The 12,153-nt window shown below is 40.1% G+C and overlaps 1 protein-coding gene across 1 annotated transcript in view; it reads left to right on the forward strand.

The window, feature by feature from the left end:
• LOC104075465 (ATP-dependent RNA helicase DDX3X) overlaps window positions 1–9,295 on the forward strand; it is a gene marked incomplete at its 5' end in the record, with an annotated part of 15,944 nt that extends 6,649 nt beyond the window's left edge. Inside the window, 13 exons of the mRNA XM_009575986.1 lie at window positions 1,041–1,181; window positions 1,265–1,364; window positions 1,978–2,113; window positions 2,564–2,649; window positions 3,291–3,389; window positions 3,465–3,625; window positions 3,830–3,974; window positions 4,083–4,227; window positions 4,549–4,730; window positions 4,821–4,938; window positions 5,391–5,547; window positions 6,287–6,411; window positions 6,763–9,295. Coding sequence (XP_009574281.1) covers window positions 1,041–1,181; window positions 1,265–1,364; window positions 1,978–2,113; window positions 2,564–2,649; window positions 3,291–3,389; window positions 3,465–3,625; window positions 3,830–3,974; window positions 4,083–4,227; window positions 4,549–4,730; window positions 4,821–4,938; window positions 5,391–5,547; window positions 6,287–6,411; window positions 6,763–6,845 — 1,678 coding nt within the window. The remainder of the gene's footprint in view (window positions 1–1,040; window positions 1,182–1,264; window positions 1,365–1,977; window positions 2,114–2,563; window positions 2,650–3,290; window positions 3,390–3,464; window positions 3,626–3,829; window positions 3,975–4,082; window positions 4,228–4,548; window positions 4,731–4,820; window positions 4,939–5,390; window positions 5,548–6,286; window positions 6,412–6,762) is intronic.
• Between the last annotated feature and the right edge of the window lie 2,858 nt (window positions 9,296–12,153).

The raw sequence follows: 12,153 nt of genomic DNA on the forward strand, positions 1-12,153 counted from the left end.
TGCTTTTAAAGCTACATGAGTTCAAGGATGGGAAACTTGCATGTGTTGAAAAACGTGCCTTGTAGTCCACCACCAGCCACTCACTGCAGCTATAATGACTTGCTGACCTTAACCATTTCACCAAAAAAGTGCTAGAGAGTGGCTACTTCCAGAAAAATCATGAAGAGCTGTTGGGAGCACATAAAATACATCAAAACTTTTTTTTAATTTCAATATTCTTTTTCCTTGTTTAAAAAGCGTAGTTAATAAAACTGGGTGAGACTCTTGCAGGTTCTCTACCTTACTTGATCAGTCTTACGCACATCATGCGTTGTATGCACAAGTGTGGTGAGAGTGACCTTTATCGACTAGTAAAGCTGATGCTAGTCCTGTATCCAGACTTTTCTCAAACATGATTTACCAGACCAAAAACTAAACAGTTGAGGTAAGGACTTTTTTCACCTTCTTTCCAAGTCAGTAATACAGGTGAGCTCCCTCTTTATAAAATAATAATGTGATATGTAGTTGAGGTATTTAGTTTGGTCAATGTGTGGTGGGGGAATAAAGGAACAAATTACAGCACTTGAGGGTTTTGTCTGGATATAGGAGACCTATGTAAAATGAGGCACAGAGAAAGGGGGGGAGTACCAAACAATGTCTCCTAAGAGTTTTAAGTGGAGCTCCCTACAAAAAATGGCACAGACTGAGCAACTTGAATTGTAGCTCTACTGGCAGATGACTGATTCTTTACATTTGTTACACTTAACCAAATAAAAACTTCCATGCAAGGTTCAGTGTGTTAAGCTAAACAGAGCTGTGAAATCATGACACTCTCCTGTCTATGACATGGAATAACATGACTTAGTCTGATGGCTGGGACGAAAATAATTTCAGTTTGTAGGTCAAGAAGCAAGTACAGATAATCTGACGGCTTTGAATTGTTCTACAGTTGTATATGTAATACATAGAGCATACACTACTAGATTATTATAGCTTTAATTTTGCACGTCAAAAAATCTTGTTGTCCAGGAATACTAGCCTGATATTCTTGCTGTATTTAGATATGAAGAGCGTGGAAGAGGTGGCGACTATGATAGAAGTGGCTTTGGTAGATTTGACCGTGGTGGCAATAGCCGCTGGTCTGATAAATCGGATGAAGATGACTGGTCAAAGCCTCTTCCCCCAAGTGAACGCCTGGAACAGTAAGTAATGGAATACTGTAAATTCACATTACAGGGTCAGTTGATGTGTCTAGCAAGTAAAATGCTTTCTCTTCTGTTTTTAGAGAGCTCTTTTCAGGAAGCAATACTGGCATTAACTTTGAGAAATACGATGACATTCCTGTTGAAGCAACAGGCAGTAACTGTCCTCCACATATTGAAAGTGTAAGTAGTTTTGTGTTTGGTGGTGGTTGTTTTTTTTGGTTGGGTTTTTTTTTTTTTTTTTTAAATCTGGCTTGCTGGTGTATCTAATAGTGACTGTTTTGCATGTGAAACTTGATGTCGTGTTGTCTTAAGTTCAGGGAGGAAAGGAAACACTGTCTTGCCTTCCTGCAGCTAAGCTGTTTTGCAGAGGAGGGTTGCATGTGACGAACTAAGACATGGGAGAAGTTGTGTGGGCTTGTTCAGTTAACACTTGTAGTTCACTTAACTATGTGACTTGTGTTTAAACAGTAAACGTGAAGAAGTAAAATGCTTGGAGGTGCTGGTTTGTTGGAGCAACAGCTTAAGCATAGGCATTGTGTTGTGCTAAGCATAGTACGCTAGTGTAGTCTGCTCTTCAGGCTTGGCTGGCTTTTTAAGAATCACTTACCTGACTGGACTAAGTAGATACCACACTTTTGGTAACCAGCTCCTGAGTATCTGTAAACTTAATAGACAAGTTCTATAGAAAGAGATGAAGCAAAAGCTACTTTACAAATAACTTTAGACTGAATGATGTGTTCCATGGTGGCTGAAGGGAAGTATCCCTATCTTACTCGTTTCAAATATCTTACAGTTCAGTGATGTTGACATGGGAGAAATTATTATGGGAAACATTGAGCTCACACGCTACACCCGTCCTACTCCAGTCCAGAAACATGCAATACCTATTATTAAAGAAAAGAGAGACTTGATGGCCTGTGCTCAGACAGGTAAGTTAGTAACTCTTGACTGCTTAGTCTCTCTCAATAGGAGTAGGGTCTTGTATTCCTCAAGCTGAGGGTAAGAGGTCCGTAAGGTGTAGTACAACTTCCTGTTCAGAGTATACTGAAGTACCTGCAGTGTTGGAAATTAATTAGCTTTAGGGTCTTGCAACTGCTTTAAATGTGGTTTGACTGTGGCTTGACTGAATTTACTGTGTTTGTCCCGTGATAAATGTTCATGGCTTAAATCACATTCCCTTCAGGGTTTGTGGTGCTGAGTGGTAAGTCTTCTGTGGGTAACCTCTACTGGCTAAGGAGCGCACTTCAATGGCATAGATAGTATACATATACTAGTGCAGATGTTAATCGGATATGCTAGTGATACAGGATTAGTGCTGTAGTTGACAGTACAGTAGCTTTGAAAATAACTACTAATACTGCTGAATTGTGTCCTAATAGGGTCTGGGAAAACAGCTGCATTTCTTCTACCAATATTGAGCCAGATCTATGCAGATGGCCCTGGTGATGCCTTGAGAGCTATGAAGGCAAGTATTTAAATACACAGTCTTGGAAAAGCTATGACCAATGTGTATTCTTGCCTCTGATGTCTGCTAATGAACACAATAGCTGGGCTTAAATGTTGTCATTATTTTGGTTATGATAGGCAAGCTTCTAAACTTCTAGAAGACTTCAGCTATTTCCCTTGAAAAATACAGGCTGTGGAACACTTTCTTCCTCCCTAAAGAGTTGATGTGCATAGCTGTCTAGAGAAAAGATTGTTTATGAGTGTTTTTGTTGTTGCATAAGCTTTAAAGATGCTTCCTTGCTACAGAAAAGCTACTTGGTCACACATGTCTATGTTACAGTGACTTCAGGATAGGAAGTAACAGGTTTTATGGCTATTATATCTCTGCTGCTTAAGTTACATATCACAGTACAGGTTGTAGAGACCAAGCTTGTGCAGCTATGTTGCTGTTAATGTATTAACCAACAGCTGAATGTTGGGTACTGTAGTAGGGCAGAGTCTTCAGATGCAGTGCCTAAAACAAGTTGGCTTTCAGACATGCTTTTTTTTTTTTTTCTTACTAAGACAAACATGGTGACTTGTCTTCATTATTGCCTATAGTAGCTGTTTTAATTCCCCTTGTATTTGGGGTACTCATCCCAAATATTTTTTTTTCTTCAGGAGAATGGAAGGTATGGGCGCCGTAAGCAATATCCAATATCACTGGTCTTGGCTCCCACTAGAGAACTGGCTGTGCAGATCTATGAGGAAGCCAGAAAGGTATATCTAGGAGTTCATCATAATAAAATAGCTTAGGTATAGTTTTTCTTAGAGCTAATTTACTTTGTTTTATAGTTTGCATACCGTTCCAGAGTTCGTCCCTGTGTTGTATACGGTGGTGCAGACATTGGTCAGCAGATACGTGACTTAGAACGTGGATGTCACTTGCTTGTAGCAACTCCAGGACGACTGGTTGATATGATGGAGAGGGGAAAGATTGGATTGGATTTCTGCAAGTAAGTAAAGTGTTCTTGTCCATATGGTAATGACTTGACAACTAGAAACTGTACCTTTTAAAGTGAGATGTAGAGTTAATGACACTGAAGTTCTAGCTTTCAAACTGTAAACACCTAGTTGAGAACTTGTAGCCCATTGTCTGTGCTGGGTTACAGCTTGAAGAAAAAAAGCTCTGAAGAATAACCTTTTTCGTTACTATTTAGGTACTTGGTGCTTGATGAAGCTGACAGAATGCTTGATATGGGGTTTGAACCTCAAATTCGTCGAATTGTTGAACAAGATACTATGCCACCAAAAGGGGTTCGTCATACCATGATGTTCAGTGCTACTTTCCCCAAGGAAATCCAGGTACTTTACAAAAGTTCAAATATTGTAACAGTTCATGGGCTCAAATTGCATTTGCAGAAGGGGAAAGAAATACTGTTTTGACTTTTTTTTTTCCTTCCCATTTTTTAGATGCTTGCTCGTGACTTCCTTGATGAATATATCTTTCTGGCTGTTGGCCGAGTAGGTTCTACATCTGAGAATATTACACAGAAAGTAGTATGGGTGGAAGAGTCAGACAAACGATCGTTTCTCCTTGACCTGCTAAATGCCACAGGTAAAGACCACTTTCAGATAAGCAAAAAAGGCAAAATTCAGGTGAAGCAAATCTAATGACTGAAGTAGTAAGAAGTTCTATTGAGTAGGTGAATGAAAGGGTATTTCCTTAACGTGCAGTGAATGTATTCCACTGACTAAATGTCAGTTTTAAGTTGGTGTAAGCTCTTCTGGTAATATAAAATGGGGAGGGAAGTTTCCAGTGTCTTGAGTTTAGAATAAACAAGAGCAGAGAACTGAAACTGCCTTTTACCAGGTGGTGGAGCCAAGTATTTGTCTGTGCAGCTTTTCTTCTGCTAACCTATGCTTTAATTATTATTAGGCAAGGATTCATTGACTCTGGTGTTCGTGGAGACTAAAAAGGGTGCAGATGCTCTTGAGGACTTCTTGTACCATGAAGGGTATGCCTGTACAAGTATACATGGAGATCGCTCTCAAAGAGACAGAGAGGAAGCACTGCACCAGTTCCGTTCGGGCAAGAGCCCAATTCTTGTTGCCACAGCAGTAAGTGAAATCTTTGAAGTTTGAGCCAGTAAGCATATTACTTGGCCTGTGGAATTTTACTAAGTTTCGATTTAATCCTTTAACTATTAGGTAGCAGCAAGAGGACTGGATATCTCAAATGTAAAGCATGTCATAAACTTTGACTTGCCAAGTGACATTGAAGAGTATGTACATCGTATTGGTCGTACAGGCCGAGTAGGAAACCTTGGTAAGTATGATGTGGAATTTTCATAGACGGCACTTTGTGCCTGAGTTGATAGGTATAATAGTATTGACGAAGTAGCAGATTACAATTAAGAACTCGAGAGAAGCCCATGCATTGCCTTCTGTAACCAGAAGCTGGTCACTGCTGTCTAGCCAGTGTGGAAAGTAACCAGTTCCTTTTTAGCTAGCGCTTTTTTCTGCTATTAAAAAGCTCTGATACCACATGTAAGATTGGTATCTTCTGTGTCTTTCAGTAAATAGCCAGGGGTTTTGTGACTAGCTGTGGTGGAATAATGGTCTTAAATGGCTTTCTCTTCAGGTAATTCTAGTGTTCTCGAGCTTGAGTATGAGGAATCTGATACTGTAGTTGTCACAGCTGCAAGTGGAGTGTGGAATGGCTTTAAGTGCTATAGTGTATTTGCTTTGTGTGCGGCTAAAACTGAATTTTTACTTTAGGTCTTGCCACCTCATTCTTCAATGAGAGGAACATAAACATCACCAAGGACTTGCTTGATCTTCTTGTTGAGGCTAAGCAAGAAGTACCATCTTGGCTGGAAAACATGGCTTATGAACAGCATCACAAAGGAGGTGGCAGCCGTGGGCGATCTAAGAGGTAACGGTCACAACTTTGGCTAAAGGTATACTTAATCCATTGTGAGAGGAGTTCTGTGACTTGTTTTCAGTCTAAAAATATAGTTAGAGGAAGACAAACCAGTGCAGTATAAACTGTGAGTTAGGTGCATCAGAAGGTGACAGCTTAATGTCTGGTTTTGTTCTACTTTATAAGGCAATTAATCATAAGACTTTTCTCCTCTTAAGCAGACAACTAGATACAGCTGAGGTAGAATGACATCTAGCAAAAATAGCTTTAGAACTCTGAAAGCACTTAGAAAACACTTACTAGAAATGTATACCTGCATGTGCCAGAGATGTACCTTAAGCAGCTGTTTTGATGCTTAGGAAGAGGTAACACATGCTTCCTGACATAAAACAGGAAGGGTATGACAGTTAGACTGCAGGGGTGAGGCCACTTGTAAAATAGTTTTGCTATGGAAACCTAAAATGCTTTATAAGCTGGTAATACAAAGCTATGTTTAATGGCTTAAAGGGGTGTAACATGGCAAGTTCAACATGACCCTGCTTGAATAATAAATTTTCCTTTGCTATCTTGAATGTCCTTTTCAGACAGCATTGGGATGCTTATAAAGTGCCCTCAACACTTGTACTGGTTGTTGGCTGGCTGTAGTTGGTAACCAGAGTTGAAGAAATTCAGTACTTGAATCTCTGTGTGTGCAGTGCTTAAAATACCACTGACTTTACTCAAGTGTTTGTTTTCTTCCTTTATACAGCAGTAGGTTCAGTGGAGGATTTGGTGCCAGAGACTATCGAACAAGTAGCGGTTCTGGCAGCAGTAGCTTTAGTAGCAGTCGATCAACCAGCAGCCGCAGTGGAGGAAGTGGCAGCAGAGGATTTGGAGGTAAGAAAAACTGGGCAGGCAGTGCTGGCAAATACAAGACCAGATCTAAAATGCTTGCTATAGTAAAACCTCTGGAGGTAATGTTTAAATATGAGGTCAGCTGGTGCTTGTTATGCAAAGTCTCAGCATCCTTCTTGGATGTAGGCTGGCGCAAGTCACCTGTCTTCGGTTGGTTTGATGCTACCTCGCTTTCCAGCATTTTAGTTTAATGTGTGCATTTGATAGTACTTTTGGGTGGGTTTCCTTTAATAGCCAGTAGACACCTTGTCTGTGCCCTGGGCTATTTTCTTGTTGTGAAGGCGCAAGTCTTCAGCTGGTTATTTAAGCATCACTTTCTCTTGCCTTTCATAGGTGGTGGTTATGGAGGCTTCTACAACAGTGATGGATATGGAGGAAACTATAACTCCCAGGGGGTTGACTGGTGGGGCAACTGAATCTGCTTGCAGCAGATACCCTACCAAACAAGCTAATATGGAAACCACATGTAACTTAGCCAGACTATACCTTGTGTAGCTTCAAGAACTCGCAGTACATTACCAGCTGTGATTCTCCACTGAAATTTTTTTTAAGGGAGCTCAAGGTCACAAGATGGAAACAAAGGAACAAGTAGCCCTATCTTGAAGGTGGTTTTGAAGACTCTATTGCTGTAGTCAGGATTAACTCCCCTCCCACCCATCCCCACCCAGAAACTGCATTTATAATTTTGTGACTGAGGATCATTTGTTTGTTAATGTACTGTGCCTTTAACTTTAGACAACTTTTATTTTGATGTCCTGTTGGCTCAGTAATGCTCAAGATATCAATTGTTTTGACAAAATAAAAATTACTGAACTTGGGCTAAAATCAAACCTTGGCACACAGGTGTGATACAACTTAAACAGGAATCACTGATTCATCCATAATATTACAAAGAAAAACTTATGCGGTAGCCTGCATTAGGGCTTTTGGTATTTGCAGATTTGAAAAATAAAACATCTTGAAGCATATCAATGCAATTAGTTTCTAATGTGGCAAAACTGTACTAAGTTAAAGTTCTGATTTGCTCACTCTATCCTGGATAGGTACTTAGAACCTGATAGCCTTTAATAAGCCATTCCAGTCATGATGAGATGATGTATGGATACATGCATACATTAAAAGCACTGTTTTTGAAGTTAATGCAAGTAAATACAGCAATTCCTTTTTCAATATTTAGGCAGATCATTAATGTGAGCTAGCCAAATGTGGGCAGAACATTACAGGGAACGTTTAAAGGTCTGATAACTTGAAATAGTTTTTAGGAGAATTCATCTATTTAGACTTTTTAAAAATGCCTGCCATATGAAATTGAAATGGTAGAATGGCTGACCATGGCAGTGATTGGCCCTCCTGAAGGGCCTGACTGAATTTTTGGTCTAATAACGCATGCTAGTGTTGATGTTTTTTGGTCAAGAGGGTATGAACAGGAAGAATTATGCAGCAGGCTTTATTTTAATGCAGATTCACATTACTCTGTTCAAGCTGCGTGGAGATGTTAAACTGGCTTACTGTAGACTTTGTAAAATGGCTCCAGAAGAGTAACAAACAAACCTGAGATCACAGAGGTTGGAAATGTACATAAACTGCACAAGGTTTCAATTCTGCTATTAAAGTGCAGTTTTAGTCAGTTTTAGTTGCATAGGTTTCCATTGTATTTATAGTCTGTTTATGCTAAATCTGGCCAAAGATAAGTATTGTCCACCAGAAAAATGCCTCTGCCACTTGGAATTTCTGTGCTAACTTTGTGGCCAGAGCAGTTAACAACTAATCTGCAGTGGCATAGGAAAATGGCAAAAATCTCCTAAAGTGCAATAGATTTTTTCAAGTGTATTGTGCCTTGTTCTAAAACTTTTATTAAGTAGGTGCACTTGACAGTATTGAGGTCATTTGTTATGGTGCTATTTCAAGTCTAGGTTTAGGCCCTTGTACATTTTGCCCATAACTTTTTACAAAATACTTCTTTTATTGCACATTCAGAGAATTTTATATATGTCTTGTGTGCGTGTCCTTAACTTCCAATCTTATTTTGTCTCTTGGAGATTGAACGCAGCTTGTTTAAGGAGAAGGAAATAGATTCTAAAACTTATTTGGGACCATGGGAATGATAGCTGGGAAGAAAACTATTTGCACACGACAGATTTCTAGATACTTTTTGCTGCTAGTTTTGTGTAATATTTATTGAACATTTTTGACAAATATTTATTTTTGTAAGCCTAAAAGTGATTCTTTGAAAGTTTAAAGAAACTTGACCAAAAGACAGTACAAAAACACTGGCACTTGAATGTTGAATGTCACCGTATGCGTGAAATTATATATTTCGGGGTAGTGTGAGCTTTTAATGTTTAAGTCATATTAAACTCTTAAGTCAAATTAAGCAGACCCGGCATTGGCAGTGTAGCCATAACTTTCTGATAGTAAAACAAAAATTGGCAACTTAAAATTAAACATGCCAAGGTTTTGATACACTTGTCTTAAGATATTAATGAAACACTTCTAAACACTGATGTGAAGTGTCCAGATTCTCAGATGTTTGTTGCGTGAGTTTTGTTTAGTTGTGTGTTTTTTTTTTTTTTTCCAGTGAATGTCTGGCACATTGCAATCCTCAAACATGTGGTTATCTTTGTTGTATTGGCATAATCAGTGACTTGTGCATTTTAGCAAGTTTTATCAGCCAGCAATATTTTCAGTTCAGATACAAGGATTCAAAACAATATGCAAGAATGGATTTAAACTTGCTGAATGTGAAAATTGAACTTCAAGTCACTGTAGGTTTAGAATTGCTTATTGTATTAGTTTAGATGCTAGCACTGCATGTGCTGTGCATATTCTTGATTTTATTAAAATAAAAAAGTTCAACTGCACAGTCTACTCATTTGTGAAGCGTCACTCTTCTGGTTTACAAGATCTGTAGCCCAAGTAGTCTCATTCACGTGCAGCTCTGGAAGCAGGTGAATCTAGTGTGGTACACGTCAGCGTGATTTATAAATGGCAGCTAGACTTAGGATTATAGCTGTAGCAACCTTAAAATAACCTGTGCCCCACAATGTTGGATACTTGTACCAAGTTTTCTAGAGAAGCTAACAAAGCAGATGTGGGACAGATGAGGAGACAGTCTTCTCATTTTTTTCGGGGGGGGTGGGTACCAAGTTTGGCTGTAACAACGTAATTCAAATTTATTGAACTCGCATTCAGACTTGATTCCTCAGCCATTTAATGTTAAGGACTTCATCTCACAGTTGTGCCTCTGAGCTTAGCAAAGGTGCCTTGTAGTAGACAGCTTTAATTTTGACATCTTACCTGTTGTTCCTGTAGCTAGGCAGCCTCATTGAAAACAAGCATGTGCAATTCTGTGGGAAAAGTGTAGTACATACCCTCTTATCTCTTCTCCAAAAAAGTGTGCCCCCTCTCCCCCCAGTTAGCAAATGTATACCCACACTCCAGTTCTGAATTAGTTTTCTAAAACTAAGCTGTGGGATTGAGCTGTAATTAGGCTGGAATGAGGTTAAGTACTGGGATATTCAAGGGGATACAGTGGAAGGAATAGGTTCAGATGTTTCCAGTCTATCTTTGAAACTAGACAAAACTCTTGCTTCACTTTGAAGAGTGTGATTTAGAAAGAACCTGTGTTTGAAGTTCTGTGCTGAAATGACTGTAGAAACTGGTGAGTAAGGGAGAGGGGAGAAAGTAATGCCTGGGAACTCTGATCCACAAAAGTGTGGTGCTGTGGGTTGAGGACTGGTAAAGGTGTGATGTGGACTTGCAATCCTGGATTCATACAGTGCACATCTGTAAAAGGAATCTTCCCTACTTGGTACACCACCAATCAGTAACGTGTATGGGCTCTGAAGATCCGTGGAAAGGAGGAAATCGGCATGCTTACCAGGGTAGCTTGCTGGAGGATCTGCTTTGAGCACGCTGACTGTGGACCACACTAAATTTACCTGCTTTAGACTTGTACTAATTATCAACCTCATCACGCAGGGCTTTGTGTTGTCATGCTATGTCCCTGGATGTGCAACATGCACTTAAGTATCTTCCAAAAGCTCTAACCTGGCTGTTTTCCCCCCCTGTATATCGTGGAGCTAAAGTCATAGAAATGCAGAACCACAGTTGGGAGAGAGTGAAGTGTTGTGCACTGTGGAGGTGGCCCGTGGGATCTGGAGGTCAAGCCTCGAGTGTAAAGGTTTGCACTTAGTGCTTAAGCATGAGGTTTGTTCCTGGCAAAGGCTGTTGGGGAAAGTGCAGGTGTGGCAGAAGTCATGAGGCAGCTGAAACCACAGGAGCACAGTGAGGCAGCTCTAGGCCAGACCTGTGAGCAACGCTCCCTGGACCAGGGACTGTAAAGGTGGTGGAATGGTTAGTGTGAAGCAAGGGGAGCTCCGAGTACAAAGTGAGTGAAAACTGAAGGAGGAAGTCTGGTACTAATGTGTGGCGGAAATGCTTAGGAAGATTCTCTTTCATTGAGGCTGGAGGAAGCAATTTGCCTCTGGTGGTATGAGGTTGAAACTGGGCTACTGGGGAAATTGCAGGTATGAGGAGTATTAGGTCACTTAAGGTACTGTGGTAAGAGAAGCACAGAGTATGTTCCCACAGAGGTGGGAGTTTGTACTTTAGTAGTTTTTGGCATGCTGGGCCCCATAATTTTTTCCATGATAAATGGGGAAAGACTTGGGAATGGGTGGAGAAAACTAACCCTAAATTGTAAGGTAAGGAAAAGGACTGTGAAGTTAAATGGTGAAAATGCTTACTGACTTGTCTTTGGCTGTGAAGCTGTGTTGCATCAGACGTTCAAAATGTGCAGTACAGTCAGTCATTATCAGTAAATGGCTGCATATGCCAATAGTGCCAGAGTTTATAGTAAAAATGCTGTAGTAAAACCTACTCTTGTTTCTGCTGGTGAGATTGCTGTGACCCGTGCAGATAAGCAGTGGTCTTGAAACAACATCCATTTGACCGGTGACAAGGGGTGGGAGGGATGTAGATTAATGTCCTATTGTGGATTTTCATAAAGGTTGAGAGAGCGGTGGGGTTACTAGAGGGATTTGGTTACCACTTTGTTAGGTGCAAGCATAAAATCTAGGCAATGATTGAGTACAGGAAAGATGACTTGCACAAGCAGGATACTGCTGAGGCTTTCACCATGGCTATCAAACAAAAGTTGCACTGTATACCTCATTAAAATTGTGTGTCTGTAGCCTTCTGAGTTTGTGAATCCTCATCAAGTGCAGTGTTTACTGTTGCTCATATTGATCAATGTGTTCATGAAAATAAACTGCAGTTATTATAGTCTACATTGAATTACAATTCTTAAGTGTTAGAGGAGGGGAGTAAAGGAGAAGTCTGCAGTTTCGCTCCTTTGTTGTGAGCTCTTCCACTGTGGTGAACGTGGGTAGATCTGTTGTGCTAGCACACAAGCTAACCTCACAGGACAGTCATAGCTGGATTACTTTTGACGGGAAGAAAATTGCCAAGGCTATAGACATGACATAAAATATTGCATGAAACTATCTCGGTTACCACTTTGTGTCAGAAAACATACCCATACCTATTGGTTCTGTGGTTCTGCCGGCTGCCTAGTTGGTTGGTTGTTTCATTGAATCATTTACCTTGTACGTAGCATTGCTCCTATGTAGCACTCATGTAAGTAGTCGCCAGAAAGTGATCTGTATAATTATCCCCTGTTCACAGAAGTATTACTTACCAAGCTGAAGCAACTTGCTGATG

Source organism: Fulmarus glacialis, unplaced genomic scaffold (assembly GCF_000690835.1).
Source record: "Fulmarus glacialis isolate BGI_N327 unplaced genomic scaffold, ASM69083v1 scaffold1764, whole genome shotgun sequence".
Lineage (NCBI taxonomy): Eukaryota > Metazoa > Chordata > Aves > Procellariiformes > Procellariidae > Fulmarus > Fulmarus glacialis.